Raw genomic sequence first — 19,435 nt, 5'->3', positions numbered from 1 at the left:
GGCCTTAAGCCGATCTGGATCCTAGCGCCGGTAGCGGTTCGGGCCGTTACAGAGGGGTATCGGTTTCTGGGTCGTTACATAAATAACGTAGAAAACTGCGTAAAGTTTTGAATTAAACCTGAGTTTAGATGTTGATACCATTTTTGAGCCAAACCTATGAGTATTGACGGAAACACTCCGTACAATACAAATTCGTTAACATCCTGAAGCTGTATAGTTGTTCGAAAGGTCGCCACATGACTTCTGAGATTTGCTATTCCATCATATTTGTCCAAGCTAGGCAGCTTGAACTTGGTTGAGAAAGTTTTTGCTAAGATTTCTTCCGACAAAGGTGAGGCACCATCCATGCCAAAATCCTTCTTCTGCTCCTTCTGGCATCTTTGAACAACCCGTACCAGCTTCCAATCGACATCTTTCGGGGCATCATCTGATTCATCTTCTTCTCGGCCTTCCCTTTGGACCACCTCTTGTTTGCCTCTGTCTGAATCCTAGAGGTGTCAACAGAGGCTTTCTCCCTTTTTCTAGTAGCCGTGATTGATGCCCTCCAGCCTTATACTACTCGAGAGTAGCCTGCAACTTTTAAATGTATTGGATCATTTGCTTATTATTTAGATTATTGAGATCTACTTCATTGACTATTAAGAGTGTGTTTTGTCCACTACTAGGGGTGGAAGAAATGATAGCACCCTCATTGGTAGCAACCTTAGCAGCAGCTCGTGAACTACTAACCATTTCGAGAGAAAGAAGAGAGAGATTTCTTTTTAAGAGAAAAAGAATAAGAGATTGACTTTAATCTAAGTGAACAGAAAGGATTCAAAAGATTTTTCAGTAACAGAACTAAATAATGCAACCGAAAAAAAGAGTTGTGCTGTAATTGGCTAAACCTGCAAAAAGAGAATATGAGATGGTGGATTTACAAGGCGGGTTCCGCCAGACCACAACCGGGCATTGGTCCCGTTAAAAGGCCACAAGGTAGTTTCAAATAGGCTAGAAGATCGGGCATTGGACAGTAGAAACAAAGATATTCATGCCAGGTCACAAGGCGGATTCCGCCAGACCAGGTCACCAGGCGGATTCTGCCAGACCACAAATTGGGCATTGGTCCCACTAAAAGGCCACAAGACAATTTCAGCGAGGCCATAATATGGGTGTTGGACCTCGCAAAATAGAAATTATCATGAAAACAAGGGAGTATAAATGAGAAAGTAGGAGTGATAGAGTCTTTTTAGAAGCAAAGATTATAATTGTGAGTAAAAGTGATATCTAGAAGAAGAAAGGCTCTTATAAGACGGTTTTGATGGCAGGCTTTAAATGCTGCTCGAGAAACGGGGCAGCCATCATTGAAGAGCTAGGTAGGCAAAATGGCATGAGCAAGGAAAGACCAATCTCAATGGGTCACGTATACCAGATTGTGAGAACAACTGTCCTCTTCGAATCTGAAAAATCGAAGACCAACGGGGACCTCTGATGCACCACAAGAATCACACAAAGTGAGCCATGAGTTGTCACCATAAAATATGGCCACGTGGCAAGGGTCTGATAAGCGGATGCACGGTCCCGTCCAAGGAAAAAAATCTCGAAAACTGTTACACCCGGTTCTTCATCAAGAATTGCTCTCCCCTAAAAAGGTCAAGCCTTCACATGAAGGTACTGTTAATAGGCACAATCTAACATACTCATGTTGCACTTGTAATCACGGGATCACCTACTAGATAAACCAACAACATCCCTAATTGTGGTCTAGCGGAACTCACATTGTAGCCTTAATCAGTGGGATCAACGCCTGGATCATGGTCTGGCGGAACACGCCTTCTGACCTGGCTTGGCAGAACCCGCCTTGTGGTCTTGATTAATGAGATTGATGCCTTGATTATGGTCTGGTGGAACCCGTCTTATGACCTGGCCTAGCGGAACCCCCCTTATGGTCTTGATTAGTGGGACCAACACATAGATTGTGGCTTGGCGAAGCCTGCCTTGTGACCTGGCCTAACGGAACCCACCTTGTGGCCTTGATTAATGGGATCAACACTCAGATTATGGTCTGGCGAAACCCGCTATGTGACTTCTTCTTAATCTTTTTGAGGAAGATAATCCCATCGTTCCTTATTGTAATACCCGGCTAGACGCCGGTATCGGAATTCTCACTTTCCAGCGGGATTTCCATTGGAATATGGAAATTGAGGATGTCGGAGGGTTCTAGAGGGGTAAAGGAAAGGTTTTCAAAATTTTTTTCAGTGGTTAATGGTTTTGAATGCAAAAGAGTTGGGTTTTTAAGGGAAAAGACCAAGGGAACAAATTGCAGGTTCGGCCGCCGAAGGATAAGTTCGGCTGCCGAACATTGCATGGTTTTGCATGCAGCTTAGGCCGCCGAAGGAGAGGCGGTTGGGCCACCTATAAAAGCCCCGTTGACCGGAAATGGAGTGTGTTTCACTCTCTTTTCGTGCACGGGTAGGTTCATGCTCTCCTTGGGTTGTTTTCATGATGTTTCTTCAAATATTTCAAGGTTTTCATGAGTTTTCTCCTTGTTTTGAAGAGTTGAGAGCTTTGAGCAAGGTTTTGAAGTTTGGAGACTTGTGGAGCTTGGATCTCCATATCTTCATGTTTGGGGTCACACCAACTCTTGTGCTTCAAGAGGTAAGTGTAGATCCTTAGCTTTTATGAAGTTTTAAGTGAGTTTTATGAAGGTGTATGGGTAGAGATGCATGTTTAGGGTAAAGTGAGTTTTTGGTTGATTTGTGGTCAAAGTCTGCTTATGTGTGTAGATGTGTTGTTTGTTGGGGTTGTAAGTTAGTTTTGGACCCCTTTGTGCCTATACTTAAGTATATGCCGGTTGTGGAAGTGTGGTTTGCTTGTTTTGGGTGTTGGAAGGTTTGGGTGGCTTGTTTGTGCATGAAGCTGAGTTCTAGATGAACTCAGGTTCGGCCGCCGAAGTAAGGATTCGGCCGCCGAACCCCTTAGGAAGGCTGTGATGGCCGCGTAACCTTGCCCCCAAAAGTTGCGTTTTGGCTTGAAGGAAGGTTCGGCTGCCAAAAGTGCCTGACTTTCGTCTCTGGAGAGGGACTTTCGGCTGCCGAAGGTGCTGCTGAAAGTACCCGAGTTTCGTCTCTGGAGAGAGGGTTTGGCCGCCGAAGGTGCCGTCGAAGATGCCCTGTCTAGCTTTTCTTTGCTTGTTTTCCATGCATGCTTAAGGATGTTTTAGGGGGTTTTTGGGGAGTATTTTATGAGTTGTTTAGAGTGTGTTGGGCACCTCATTGGAGTCCACCTGTGTAGGATCGGACTCGAGGGACCGAGGAGGCCATCAGTGTTAGCTGTTGCAGAGTCAGTCCAGCGTCTGCCAGAGATGAGTGGAACTAATCTTAATGTTTTAATTTACTTGAGAAATGAAATGCTTTTAGCATGTTTCATGCACCATGAGTATGCAATAGGTTGATTGCATTAGTAGTCACGAATATGATGCATTGCATTATTTATTGTTGATGGGGATTGGACCCAGGCGACTTCAATAGCCCATGATCTGTTATGGCTAGATAAGACCTGTGGGAGCTCCATAGGAGGAGCCGAGTGCTAGTCCATGTAGTGACCTGGGAGTCCATAGGGGCCGAGTACCGACAGTGGGAGTTTTGAGGTCATGTCTAATCCGAAATGTGAATTGTTTTTGCAGTGACGCATTTCATGAACGCATGTTAATAAACTGTTTTCATTGCTTCTACTCACTGGGCTTGTTAGCTCATCCCTCTCCCCTAACCCTAGTTTTGCAGGGCCAGAGTTAGCTATGGGAAGTCAGAGTCAGCAGAGTAATGAGTTCGAGTTGGCTATGGTTTTGGCTATGTAATAGAGTAGTGGACATGATGTAAAGGAAAGGATTAGTATTTAATGCAATCTATAGCGATGTAATGTCAGTGAAAGGGATAGAGTTGTGCTTTGCCCTAGTGTATGGTTATCCCTTGTGATGCATGATCTTTATTGCCTGTTTTATGTTTTTTGATGAGAAATGTGTCGAACCAAGGCTGACTTGTGAGATGCTGACCCTAATGAGAGTGGGTTCTATGTGTTTAGACATAGTGCATGCAGGTCAAGCTTGGTAAGTGGTAGGACAGTTGTTTTCAGTTTTTATGTTTAAAGCTTTGATCATGTTTGGGATTTATCAGGTACTCAGAGTTCTTGTTTGGCTTGCTACGGGTTCCAGTGGCCTTAAGCCGACCTGGATCCTAGCGCGGTGGCGGTCCGATTTTCGGGTCGTTACACTTATCATTGAAGAGCGCAACATATGAAAAAATACCTCGTTGACTTATTATTGATAAAATTTTCTCAGATTATAGATATTCCAGGAATAGGAAATGATTCGACCATCTAGCTTGGCCAGCTTATAGGACCTAGGCGAATGACTTTCGAAATCCTAAACGGTCTTTTCTAATTCTCACCTAAGCTACCAGACCCGGCACTACCGCTTGTTACATTTTTTCTTTTAAGGACTAGGTTGTCCATATTGAAAGCTCGCAACCTAACTTTACTATTGAACATGTGGCCTTTTCTTGTAGAAATTTAGTTTGATTCAAATTGAATTGCATTTCTTCAGGATTTCCTAAAATCTAAGGATGTTGTGTCCTGAACCTGCTTACTTGGATTTCTACGGGGATGACTGCCTCGATTCCGTATACAAGAGAAAATGGTGTTTCTTCTGTGGTTGTCTTCGGGATTATCCTGTATGCCCAGAGTATGTGAGGCAACTTCTTGGGCCAGTTGCCCTTGGCCTTGTCGAGTATTTTCTTTAGCCCTTGTAAGATAGTCATGTTTGTAACTTTAGTCATTTCATTGGTCTGCGGGTGATAGGCCGAACTGAACCTTAAGTCAATCTCCCACTTCCTATAGAAATCTTTGAACTCGAAACTCACAAACTGTGTTCCGTTATCGGTGATCACTACCTTTGGGATTCTAAATCAGGTTAAGATGTTTTTACTGACAAAGGAGATCACTTATTGAATAGTGATGGACTGTACTGCCTCAACCTCTGCCCACTTGCTGAAATGATCCACTACCACGATTATGAACTTACTCAACCCGATTGCCTTGGAGAACGGGTGAAGGATGTTTATTCCCCACTGAAAGAAAGGCCAAGGGCTTCCAATTGTTGCTTGCATCTCTCCCGGGGTCCTTAGGATGTTCACGTGTACTTAACATCTTTGACACTTCTGGATAAGCTGCATTGCATCTTACATTATCATTAGCCAATAATACCCTTGTCTGAATACTTTCTGGGCGATCATTTGAGCTCCTTCATAGCTCCCGCGATCACCCTCATGAATGTCCTTTAGGATTTCCTGGCCTTCCTCCTCTATAACACAATGCAGCCATCACTGAGTTGAGGACCTCCTATATAACCAGCCATCAATTAGTGTATATTTAGAGGATTTTCTTATTGCCTATTTGGCCGATAATTCATCGGCTGGCAGATCATCTTGCTTCAAGAACTTGTATACGGGCACAATTCTCCCTCCTCTATGAGAAAAGATTCCTCCACGTCTGTTGCTAGATTGTGCAATTTCTTAAACTGAAACATTTGAGTCAGGTGCTGTTCACCCGCCGCCGCCATTTTGGCTAGTAAATCCGCCTCTTCGTTGTCACCTCTGGCCACTTGGCAAAGCTCACGGTTACCTTACCCATCTTTGATCCTCTCCATTAAAGACCAAACCTTTTCCTCGTATTTGACAAGGTTCGATTCTTGAACTTTAAATTATCCCTGACACTAATTAATAATTAAATGTGAGTCACTAAAATTAGTAGATTTTTGTATAGTTCATTGATAATTCTTAGGGCCATTATTATAGTCTCGTACTCGGCTACATTTTTAGTAGCGTTAAAGGCGAGTTTTGCTGCATATTGAAGCTTTATACTAGTTTGAAACTATAACAGTATTCCGATTCCAGAATCCCTGGCCCCACAAGCTCTATCTGCCCAAACCTTTCACTCCTCCATGGTTAATTTAGGGGGTTTCTAAGGCTCTAATAGCAGAGTCATTTCTGCGATAAAATCGGCAACTAACTGGGTTTTTATGGCCTATCTTGGAACGTACCTAATATCGAAGGCTAAAAATTTTACCACCTAGGTGTATAGCCGCCCTGATAGCTCCAGCCTATGTAGAACCTTTCGCAGAGGATAATTTGTTTGACTTCTATAATGTGTGACTCAAAGTACGGACATAGTCTTGTGGCTGACATTAAGACTGCAAATGCCAACTTTTCGAGAGGAGGATAGTTCAGCTCTGCCCCCTTCAAGACTTGGCCGGCATAATATATTGGGCTTTGTTCCCCATCGTTCTCATAAACGAATACCGAGCAAACTGTTTTTTGCATCACAGACAAGTATAGAAATAAAATCTCACCTTCGACAGGCGAGCTTAGCAGTGGAGGAGATGATAGAAAGGTTTTCAGACTTTCAAATGCCTCTACACATTCTTCACCTCACACGATCTTACCTTTGCCTTTTAAGGCCTTGAAGAATGGGAGACATCTTCTGGCCGAGCACGATATGAACTGACCTAAGGTTGTGACTCGCCCATTCAACCTCTGTACTTCATCAATAGTTTTGTGAGCTTCCATGTTTTGGATGGCACTAATCTTCTCAGAGTTTGCTTCTATGCCTCTTTCTAAGATTATATACCCTAGAAACTTCTCAGCTTTTACCTCGAAGGTGCACCTTTTAAGGTTTAGTTTCATGCCCACCTTGTCCAGTATGTCAAAGACTTTCTGGATATCTTCTGGATGGTCTTCCAAGGATCGGCTCTTTACCACTATGTCATCTACGTATACTTCGACTATTGATCCCATTATGTATTTAAAAATGCCTAACACCAGCCTTTGGTAAGTCGCCCCTGTATTTTTTAACCCAAAGGACATCACCTTGTAGCAGAAAACTCTTTCATTTGTTATGAACGTAGTCTTCTCTGTGTCCTCGGCGTCCATCATGATTTGGTGGTAACCTGAAACGGCATCAAGAAAGAAAACCACTGTGTGACTCGATGTCGAGTTTACTAACCTGTCGATAGATAGTAATAGGTAATGATCTTTTGGATATGCTTTATTCAGGTTAGTAAAATCAATGCACAATTTCCATTAACCGTTAGCCTTTTTCACCAGGACCATATTGGCAAGTCATGTGGGATACTGGACTTCCTTTATTAATTCTACACTTAATAGCTTGTCAACCTTTTCTTTGATCACTTGTTGCCTCTCCGGTGCAAATCTTTTTTTCTTTTATTGGACCGATTTGATGGCTTTGTCAACAGACAACTTATGAGTGATGAGAGTCGGGTCTACCCCTATTACATCTTTTGGAGACCAAGTGAAAGTGGTTACTCAGTACTTTAACAACTCTATTAAATGAGTCTTTATTTTACCGGTTAATGTAGTACCAAACTGTAGCTTTTGTTTCTTACCTAGCTGGACCTCTTCTACCAAGCCTACTGGCTCTAACTTTATGTGAGATTCCAACTTTTTTAGTAGATCGATGGATATTGTTACTTTTCTGAGAATTTTTTCAAGGTGTCCATAACATTCTTTGGCCAACCCCGGGTTGTCTCGAACCACGGCTATCCCCCTGGAGCTGGTAAGTTAAGACACATAACATCCATATTAATAACAATACCGTGGTAGTTTAGAGCTGGACGGTCGAGTATCAAATTATACGTAAATGGGATATCTACCACCGCAAACTCTGCATATAATTCTCCCCTATATTTTTGGTCACCCAGCACTAGGGAGAGGTTGATGGTGTCCAGTGCTGCCACAACCTTATCTCCTAATCCTACTAACGAATAGAAAACTTTGACAATACTATTTTTATCTAAGTCTAACTTTTTAAAACATTTAAGATGAGAAGGTTAATAGAACTATCTGTAATCACCAATACTCTCCTTACTTCGTACCTATTTAGGAGGATCTTGACGACCAGCAGGTCATTTTGAAAGAATCCAATCACTTTGTCTGCAGGACCGAACTTTACCTCCTGCTTGGCCCATGGCTCCTGTTCAATTAACAGGACAACTTCTGCTACGCGCTTATTTTTCTCTTTGCCCTTATTAGGTTCTCCTGCAATGATATGTATGACATCGACCATTTCAAAAGATAGAGAAGAGAGATTTATTTTTCAAAAACAAGAGACTGACTTTAATCCAAATGAACAAAAAGGATCCAATGAATATTCCTAGCAACAGAACCAAATGATGCGGCTAGAAAGCAGAGCTGTGCTATGATTGGCTAGACCTACAAGAAAGAGAACATGAGGTGGTGGGTGCTCATGGCAATCACTCCAATACTTAAGTTAGTATACCAAAAAATAAGGCGAATTGCTTAGAACTTGAGAATAGTTGTGTGAGAGAATTGTATATTTTTGTCTCTGTGATCCTTTTCTTTTTGTATTATAAGAAAGTGGAGGTAAATATGGCTTTTCCTGATAATTCGGTAATGATGTAGTCGGCTGCTTGATAAGGGATATCATCAACTGATAGATTAGTGATCTCGCGATTACAGGCGTAATGGGGATACGTGAGACTATACCTGATAACGGTAATTTTGTACCGAGACTCGACCTATTTAAGAGAGAGCGAGTCTTGATGATGAACCGGATATTAAGGTGTCCGAATCTTTCTTTTCTCGAGTGAAACCGTATTACTCACTTATTAGATTCTTGCTACGTAAATTTATTCTGTGATGATAGCTCATGATCTATTTTAGGTGACTCTCGTGTAGCATAATAATTTATCTAAAATACTCTTTAGATCATCATATTTTCTTTCGTATATTATCATTAAATGAGTTAAAAACCATAAGAATATATATAAAAAATTAAATTAATATATCTTGAAATTATCATAATGAGAGTTAATATAAAAAAATTTTCTAAAATAATAGTTGTTATTATGACATGAAAGTAGCATGATTTTTCTTGATTGGTGTTTATAAAGGGAAATCACCATTGGCCTTCTCAAATAATTTACCTTCTATTTTTACATATTATATTAATGATTTCTTTTACTAATATATATATATATATAATTTATGGTTAAAGTTTTTATTCACCATAAAAAGGATAAACTGAAATTTAATAAATATAATTTCGTGAAATCTACAGTTTTGTTCCGTTTATTAAATTTTTACCATTTGAATAAATCTATAAATTAATCCATTCATTTACGATCATAAAATGCTTTTTACAATGTTATCAATTTTAAACAACTAAATTCTTAAGTTTCAGTGAAATCCATAGTTTCATCCTTTAATTTTTTTTTTATTTTTCACAATTTATTCTAATATTATTACTCATTGATCCATAAAACCTAATTATTTACAAATAGTAGCTATATTTTTAATTATGATACTCATTGAGTAATAAAGTCTTATATTATTATAAATTGATTATTAAATATTACAATTATTTAATATGTCTAATTTTTTTTTATAAACTATAATATAATATTATACTTACTCATAAATGAACTTTTATATTTTATAAATTGATATTTAAATATAACATTTATTCATAAATAAACCTATATATCGATATAAATTGTCTCTAAATCTTCTGATTATTTAAAATATATAAACAATTTTTTATATTTTACTAAATTATAAAAATTAAATTATAATTTACGTCATTTAAAAATATAAAAATGGTAAATTTAATTTTAACACTTTTTTATTTTATTATATTTAGATAATGATATTTTATTTTTATATTAAAATATTATTTAAAATATGATGAAGGTGAGGTTTAGAGTAATTAGGAGGCAGATACGTGAAGAGTAATTTTTTAGGATTTTAAAAATAATATTTGGGGTGTTTAATGAAAATAATAATAGAGTTGGATAATATGTTTTGAGAGATTAAGATTTTAGAGTTTATTTTTTTTAAAAGATCAATAAAATAATTTTTTTTTTCATTATATATGAAAATTTTGTTATTAATAAAGAGAGTTAATTTATTAATATTCAATTAGCTTAGATCATATCATTTCTAATATATACATTATATCATGATAGTCATAATATATGTATTTAAAATTTTATTTTGATGTGAATCTCAAAATTTGAGGTATTAGTACAAGTCTGATATCTCTGTGTATATCGAGTTTATTTGATGTGAATATCAAAGTTTGAGGGGTTAATATTAAGTTTGATATCTCCGTCCATCATGTATATTGAGAGTCTAATCGATATTGATAAGTCTTCTAACTTGTAATTAATAGACTTTGACACACGTGTCTTGATCAGGTGACCAAAAATATTAAATTTTTATTTTTATTTTTATTTTTATTATAATGAGCTTAAGGTAAATAAAAATTTACCATTCTATTTTCGATCCAGATTTCAATTTTAACACCGATAAATTTCTTTGTGCGAATCAAATGAGCTGTTAATTTTCTATCCATTGGATGTGAGTACACACGAATGCATGCATTCAAGCAATTTCTCGCAGCCTGCCATTTGCAACAGAGCATAGCTTGGGGAAGCCGAAAGTCATTCACTGCCCCACTCGTACCGCACGTGACCTACTCAGTTCCCACTAAAAACTACAAAGCCAGCTGCTCCGCACTCCATAACACCACCGCCACTTTCTCCGTTTCCCTCCTCACTCCATTGCAATGCTTCTGTTCCTTCTCTTCCTCATCTTCGCCGGTGCGGCTCCTCCGTCGTTTTCTCAGACCACAAGCTACCTCCTCCCATCCGATGCCGTTTCTCTTCTTTCTTTCAAGTCCAAGGCCGACTTGGACAACAAGCTTCTCTATCTCATCAATGAGCGCTTCGACTACTGCCAATGGCAAGGCGTCAAGTGCGCCCAAGGCCGCGTCGTCCGCTTCGTCCTCCAAGGTTTCTCTCTTCGTGGCACATTCGCGCCGTACACTCTCTCCCGCCTCGACCAGCTCCGAGTCCTTAGCCTGCAGAATAACTCTCTCTCCGGTCCTGTTCCCGACCTCTCTCCTCTCGTTAACTTGAAATCTCTCTTTTTGAGCCACAACTCCTTCTCTGGATCTTTCCCGCCGTCTATTTTGTTGCTTCATAGGCTCACTGTTCTTGATCTTTCTTATAATAATTTCACCGGCAACATTCCGGTTCAGTTGTCTGCTCTCGACCGGCTTAGCTTGCTTCGTCTAGAATGGAACCGATTTTACGGTTCGCTGCCGCCTTTTAACCAGTCTTTTCTCGTTTCTTTCAATGTATCCGGGAATAATCTCACGGGGCCAATTCCTGTCACGCCTACCCTTTCCAAGTTTGATACGTCATCGTTTTCTCTAAACCCGGATCTCTGTGGTGAGATTATCAACAAGGCATGTACTAGGGTGCGGTCTCCATTTTTTGATCCGCCATTATCTTCCAGTGCCACCTCGCCAGCAGCACCGCTAGGCCAGAGCGCACAGGCGGAAGGCGGAGCTGGTTTAGCAGTTTTGTCTCCGTCGTCTTCACATAAGCACAGGAGAACTACTGCTATTCTTGGTTTCGCGGCTGGTGTCTCGGTATTGATCGTGTCTCTTCTGTGCATCTTTTTTTCTTTGGTCAAGAAACAGAACAAACAAGTAAATGTGAAGGAAAAACAGCCGGCGGCAGCAACATCTGCAACTGCGAATTCGATTCATACGAACTCGATAGAAGACGCCAAAGCTACAAGAGAATCTGGTGAAGTTACAGTAACTTCGAAAACGCAAGAAATCGAAGTACAGAAAGTGAGAAGATTGGAGAAGAGTGGTGGTTTGGTGTTTTGTGGTGAGAAGAGACAGATGTACACATTGGAGCAGCTAATGAGAGCATCAGCGGAGTTGCTGGGGAGAGGAACTATGGGGACTACCTATAAGGCTGTGCTAGATAATCAGCTGATAGTGACGGTGAAGAGGCTTGATGCCAGTAAGAGTGCCAGTACGAGTAGCGATGCCTTCGAAGGGCTTATGGAAGCTTTGAGTGGTCTTCGCCATCCAAAATTGGTGCCAATCATGGCATACTTCCAGGCCAAGGGAGAGAGGCTTGTTATATATGATTATCAACCCAATGGCAGCCTCTTCAATCTCATTCACGGTATATTTTGGATTTCTAGAATTCCTTTCGCTGTGTTTCTTTCTTTCTTTCTTTCTTTTTTTGGTGTGTTTTCTCTGCTTAAGTTATTGCAAAATTATCCACTCTATGGTGAACAATTAAAATATGCAGTTAGAATTGCTACTTTCAAGTGGTTTTATTATATATACGAATGGCTCAATATTTACATTGGGTGCAATACATTTGAAGGAATATGCTTACCAGTTCAAATAAAGTTGGTTGATCGGAGTTTGAAACTGTATCCTTTATTGTACTCGATACATGACCACACATTATGGACCTAGAGAATTACCCAGTATGACCCACTTGGCATGCCACATCTCTGATTGTTGTTTTTTTGGCTGGTGTGTAGGTGTGTTTTGTGTGGATATCTGGTGCCCTTTTTCATAATCGTAATAATTGTGGAATCCTGTAACACTGTTTTAGACTGAGTTTGGACTTTTAACACATTCTGTTAACTGCCGACAATCACGGTGTTATTTTCAAGATGAACCGCTATTAGGAAAAAGGAAAAAAAAATCAAGGACAATAATCAAGGTGTTGACTGTGACTGGTGAAATTAACATTGTTTGTCGTAGTATTATAGGTCTTGTTTAAGAGAATTCTGAAGCATGCTATGGATAAATCTTGAATTTGAAAGATAGGGGCCGCTACACTTTTTTTCTTCTTTGTTCCAGAGTCGTTTTTACATTTACTTGCTGCATTATTTTTTAATGTAAATTAAGACTTCCTTGCATTGGTTGGCTTTATCCCAAACAAAAAGCCTGTAGATCCAGATTTGTAATCTGAATCTGAATTTCCTTCAAACAGTGGTTGATTTTTTCTTTTTTAAAAGATAAAAAATAGGTTTGTAATTTCAGGATGAGGCTAATTACTCATTGGATAATGAAGACTGCTTTTAGTTTAATGGTTAAAATGACATAAGCGTGATAAGTTTGCCAGGGACCTCAATGCTAGTTGTGGGGAATGGGGGACAAATTATTTAGATCCTTGGACTAGCCACGCAGTCCTATCAGCTACTCTCATGATCTGCTATTCAAACCTCCAACTGGTGAATTAACTTCAAGATATACTTACTATAACCTGAAAACTTGATATCTATATGGTATCAAGTTATCAAAATATCGACATTCTGATTGTTGGCACTTTGAAGACAATATTAAAATACTAGCTCCACTACTTTTGGATTAACTAGTTAATTGTCATCCATATGTGCATGACATGCAAAATCTTGGTGTTTCTTTACCTCTCTGTTGTGGTATATGTGGTTTCATAATTTGTCTATTGAAGTTGATCTGAGTAAATGCACCTTGACAAACACTAAAGATTAATTTGAATGCTATTTGAGTTGCATGGTTTGATTTACTCTTCTAATGTTGCATATGCTGGATTTATGAACTTTGGCTTCATAAAGTTTTCTCAAACAATATAGGGATAATTACAAAAAATACTACTTTATGATTTGACCTTATTTTTCAAGTAAGGTCCTGTAATTTAATTTGTGGTAAAAAGAGTTATGTGATTTCATTCCATTAGCAAAGTAACACTATATTTCGTTCAATTCCAATTCCTAAAATTTGTGGAATTCAATTGAATTCCATATTTTGTGTGTTTGGTTTAAAGAAAAATTAGAATTCAATTCCTAGAATTGAATTCTATGGAATTGGTTATAACTAAAATTAATTCCTTCATATTTTGATGGAATTTGAAATGAATTCCTCGAAACTTACATAACAATGTTTTGTAGACTAAAATGCTTCTAACAAAACGTCTCAATTATCATTTATTTTACTAGTTAATTAAATAAATAACTGAAAATTAATAAATCATTAAAAATATTAATGATTACAAAATAAATGATTAAAAATTATTTTAATAAATAATTATACTTTTTTAAAATTTTATATTATTTATAAATATTAAATAAAAGTAATAGATGCTTCGGCCATCTATCTTTAACTTTCACTTTCTTGAATTGGTTGAATGGAACACTAGAGTACACACAAATACGACTCTCATATTATTTATTTTGATTTTATCAATATATTGTTAGAGGGTTTACATTATTTATTATTATTAGGAGTAGTAGTAGAAGCAGTAGTGCTGGTGGTTAATTATTATACATTTATTGTAAATAAGATTTTTCCAATAATATATATATATATATTATCCCTTTAAGGTAATTTAGGAATTGAGAACAAATAAATTTCAATTCTGAAATTAAACCAAACAGAAATTATATGGAATTCAATTGAATTCTGTATTTTATATGAAACCAAACCAAATAGTGAAATTCATTTCAAATGAATTTTATCTAGAATTTAATTGAATTTCACATAATTCTAATCATAGAAGTGAACCAAACACTATGTAAGGGTTTCTCTCTAACACCGGTAATAAATTCTAATGTGTCATTTAAAAATTTAATTAAAAAATTTTTTAAATAGGGTAAATTACATTTTAATCCTTAAAGTTTTATAAAATATATAATTTAGTTCATATATTTATAAATTTAGTTATAAAGTGTTGTTTTATAATAAAATATTCCCTTTAGTTATAACTCATCCCTATATTCTTACAAATTGATCTCTAAATATTATAATTATTTACAAATAAGTGCTTATGTTTGTTTACAAATTAATCTCACATGTTTATTAAATTTAATATCTTAAATTTAGAAATAAATTAATAAAATAAAAATTAAATAAAAAATCTTAGTATAATATGTATCTAAATTCATGGCCAAAGAATTATTTTTCGTCTAATTTTCCTTTCTCAATGATTTTATTTAGGACGAAAAAGGGATATCAAATTTTTTATTTAATTTTTTTTGTTATTTTTCATATATAAGATATTAAAATTTAATAAACAGAGAAATTAATTTGTAAATATAATGATTTATTATTAATTACAATATTTAGAGACTAATTTATGAAAATATAGGAATTAAATTTTAATTAAAAATATAAAGTTTAAATTAAGAAATTATTTTACTAATCCAAAATCTTAAAAGACTAAATTTAAAAGTGCAGAGACTAAAATGTAGCTTTTACTAAATATTAGGGAGTAAATTGTAAATTATCAGTAATATTTAGTGGTGTTTAAAGAAAAAAATTTCATTTTGCTAACAGCGTGAAAGTGCACATCCTTTTTGTTATGAATTAAAGTACAGGATTCTACTTAAAAATACATTAAATCACAGGGTAATTTTTTGTAATTATCCCAACAATATAACTATTGGGTCGTTGTTGGCAGTAATATTGCTATGCTAGGGATGATTTCTATAATTCATTCAATTATTGACCAATGTATTGGAGTCATCCTGATAAATTAAAGATTTACATCTCTGTGGTTGCCTTTTGATGTTTACTTTAGGTTGCCTATCCAATCTTCTGCCATTTTGAAAGTTATCTTGAGAATGTTTACCTAGTTGCGAATACTGCTGGCATTTGTTTCTATGTTAAAAGTTTGACAAGAAGCAGGATTATATTCTGGCTCTGTTGTAGAATATGTTTTCAAGATTCCTCTTTGAACCTGAATCTGATGCATATGCAACTGCCATAGGCAGTGCTTACATTATGTTGCTCATAACTAACAAAAATGCGGACAGGTTCAAGATCAACAAGAGCAAAGCCTCTTCACTGGACATCATGCTTAAAGATTGCAGAAGATGTAGCCCAGGGTCTTGCCTATATCCATCAAGAATCAAAGTTAATTCATGGCAACCTGAAATCTTCCAACGTTCTCCTTGGAGCTGATTTTGAGGCCTGCATCACAGACTATTGCCTTGCTGCCCTTGCAGACACATCTACTGAAGATCCTGATTCTACAGCATGTAAAGCACCTGAGACCCGCAATTCTAGCCGTCAAGCCACTGCCATATCTGATGTGTATGCATTTGGTGTCCTATTGCTAGAGCTTTTAACTGGTAAACATCCATCACACCATCCATTCCTTGCACCCACTGACATGTTGGATTGGGTCAGAAAAGTGAGGGAATATGATGGTGCGGAAGACGATCAACTAGGAATGCTTACAGAAGTTGCTAGTGTTTGTAGCTTGACATCTCCAGAACAAAGACCGGCAATGTGGCAAGTATTGAAGATGATACATGAAATAAAGGAAAGCGCCATGGTTGAGGATAATGCACCTCCTGGATATTCTTAGTTATTATTATTATATATAGATATATTGTTTTTCTCTACACTTACAGGATTGGATGAATAGAAGAAACCACAAGCTCAGGCAATCCAAACAATGGGGAAGAAGAAAATTTATCAGTGAACCACTCTGGCTGTGATCTAAAATTTATATTATCTGATGGACGCAAGGAAGCTACATGAATGCCACTAGTCATGCTGGTGTGGCAGATAAAAAATCATGATTTAGTAAAGATTCTACTATTCTTTTTCTGTTGATTATTATAATTTTGAAGCATGCTTCTTCCTTGGCCACACCGTATTTGATACTGCTTGCCAAGTGGAACTTTGATGGTTAAGGAATCAACGCCCTTTTTTGTGCATGAAATTTTCATTCTTGAAAGCAGACACGAGCACTTCTGCATTAGTATTAGTAACATGAGGTTCATCCTTTGCACCAGAACGTTAAGTTGGTGTTGTAGATAGTGGTGAAAAAGAGTGTGATGGGAGGAAGATGATAAAAGATGCAGCAGATTGGCCCTCTGTACCCTTTGTACTATTCGTTTGTGTCCAGCAAGCAGATTGCTGTCCGTTTGTTGCTTGGACTTTGTGTTAAGACCTGGTAGTGGACTTGATGCATGTGCTTCAGGTCTGTCTCCGAATAAAAATTAATCATTTGTTTCATCCCCATCTCAAAAGTTGCAAGGTAAAAATTTTCTAGACCAGGAAAACGGAAAAGAAGTCCTTTTCTGTGTCTAGATTAATCCAAACAAGTGAGAAGAATATCGTAGTTCCCTTTTCACGGTTCTCTCTCTACCCTCTTTATTCTTTTCACCTACGAAGTAGAAAGATCAACTAAATTCACAACTGTATTATTAATTAGACCAAAGTATAATCAGTTCTCCCTTTTCCCCTCCCCCTCTTTATCTCTGATCCCTCCAAATTACCATAACGAGAATATTGAACCTTTTTGCTTAATAGATGCATGTGAGATTTGATTTGTTTTTTCATATGGAATGCATTCGAGAACAAAGCCAATGGATAGTGGATGCAGGGTCTTATTGTATAGGTGAACTAATAACTTGCTCACACGGATATTAAAATTTATTACATTATTATTATGTAAAATAATATAAGGTTATTTAGTTGTATGAAATTATTTTATAAAATAATATTTATTTTTGTATGAATTCATTATATATTATGAGATACAGAACATTTTTTTAATTTAATTTTAAATTTCATATTCAGATTTCGAAATAGAAAATAAAAAAATTAAAAGTTTTATTACTTATTATCTTGTATTATTAATATTCAATAAATTTCATTCAAGGAATTACATTATGAGGAAAATAAAATTTATTAAGTTTCAATAGTTGTGGATGGCGGTAGCAGTGGTGATGGTGGAGGAGAATCATCTAATTTATCACAATATCTTTAAGTATATAATTTTCTTAAGCAGTAAAACTTAGTGTATCTATTATATTAGGCAAACACTACTTTGCAATAATTCGAATAGTTTCACAACAACTATACTTAAATATGTACACCATTGAAGAAAAATAAAATGTTTCTCTAGAATATGCTTAAATTTGAATTAAAGAATCTCAATATTTGGATGACTCATTGTCCAATTTCAATCAAGAGGGTTGAGGTGGCTATCGAGAATTTTACAACCATGCATTCCATTTTAGATACTAAGAAAATAATAATAAAAAAAATCTCAAAACACGAGTCGTTTAGAAATAAAGAGAGAGTTGTGGAAAAAAGTATATAGAATGAAGATTGTGCCACTGTGTTTTATATAAAATGAATATATTTATGGAAAATAAAGAGATTAAAATTATCACACTCATTAATATAATAAATTATAGTTATTTAGGTCTAATAAGGTGGTGGTGGTTGTCCACGGCAGCCATTCTGACGCTCAAGTCAGTATCTTGAAGAATAGAGAAAATACAATAGGTGACTCAGAGCTTGAGTAGTATTAGAGATAGCATACCTTGACTTCTGTGATCGTTTTCATTTTATACTATAAGAAGGTGGAGATAAATATATCATTTCCTGATAATTCGACAATGATGTGGCTGGTTGCTTGATAAGGGACATCGCCAGTTAATAGGTAGGTAATCTTGCGATCACAGGCAAAATAGAAATATGTTGGACTGTGCCTGATAACGATAACTCTATTCCAAGACTCGTCCTATTAGGGGCAGGGCGAGTCTTGATGATAAACCGGGTGTTAAGGTGTCTGAGTCTCCCTTTTCTCAAGCGGGACCATGTTTTTCACTTATCAAACCTTTACCACGTCGTCTTGTTCTTTGGTGACAACTCATAGCTTATTTTAGGCGAATGTTATGTAACATCAGAGGTCCTTCCAATAGTGTTCATTTCTTCAGATTTGAAAAGGACATCTTTTGTCAAGGTCTGGGACACGTGACCCCTCAAGATTGATTTCTTGCTACTCTCATTATTTCGTATACCGATCCTTTTGATGACTTTTGTAATGTTTATCGTGCTGCATTTAACATCCGCCGTCAAAACCATCTTTATAACGGTCCATCGTCTTCTCCAAGCATCATTTTTGTGTTCTTCTGCGAAATTTTTTTTAGAGGAATTCACTTTACGACTCCCTTCTCATTTCTGTTAAAGTCTTTACCTATCTCAGTAACTTTGTTGTCCTTTTTTAATATGGATAGAAACACCTCTTCCTCCCCTAGCAGGGTCTCTATTTTCAGTTCCTCCTCTGATGGCCCCATCGAGCGCCAGCCCCCCATTGTTCCATTGAGCGAGGCTTCCGAGAACGAAGGTGACTCTCTTAGTGATATCCGCCCGTCTTCTCGAATAGCGACGTGGATTATTTGTATGATACTTATCACATTCCTTGGGATTCTTTCCAAAATTTTACTCCTTCTCCCCGCGTTCGTGCTAACGGCTTGATCCCCGCCGACGACACTATCATCGTCTTCGAGGAGCAGCTGAAGGCGAGTCTTCGCTTCCCTTTAGACCCCTTCTTCGTGGAGGTCCTCCAGTTTCATAAACTTTCAGTTGTCCAGCTTCATCCTAACGACTGGAGAATCTTGGTGGCCTTTTAGTATAATACCCGGCTAGAGTCCGGCATCGGAATTCTACAGTCCGGTAGAATCTCAGATGTCGGAACTCTCTAGAAGGGTACTAGATATGTTTTTTTAAAGTGTTTTAGTATGTTTTAATGTGTTAA

At 37.1% G+C, this 19,435-nt stretch overlaps 1 protein-coding gene across 1 annotated transcript; it reads left to right on the top strand.

The window, feature by feature from the left end:
• Window positions 1–10,499: 10,499 nt before the first annotated feature.
• Window positions 10,500–16,899, top strand: LOC110628580 (probable inactive receptor kinase At5g67200). Its single transcript, XM_021775325.2, has 2 exons — window positions 10,500–12,058; window positions 15,687–16,899. The coding sequence occupies exons 1-2, from the start codon at window positions 10,636–10,638 to the stop codon at window positions 16,241–16,243; spliced, it is 1,980 nt and encodes a 659-aa protein (XP_021631017.1). The 5' UTR covers window positions 10,500–10,635; the 3' UTR covers window positions 16,244–16,899.
• Window positions 16,900–19,435: the final 2,536 nt, after the last annotated feature.

This window comes from Manihot esculenta, chromosome 12 (genome assembly GCF_001659605.2).
Source record: "Manihot esculenta cultivar AM560-2 chromosome 12, M.esculenta_v8, whole genome shotgun sequence".
Classification (NCBI taxonomy): domain Eukaryota; kingdom Viridiplantae; phylum Streptophyta; class Magnoliopsida; order Malpighiales; family Euphorbiaceae; genus Manihot; species Manihot esculenta.
Note: the sequence above shows the minus strand (reverse complement) of the source record. Positions and strands in the feature narration are given on the sequence as shown.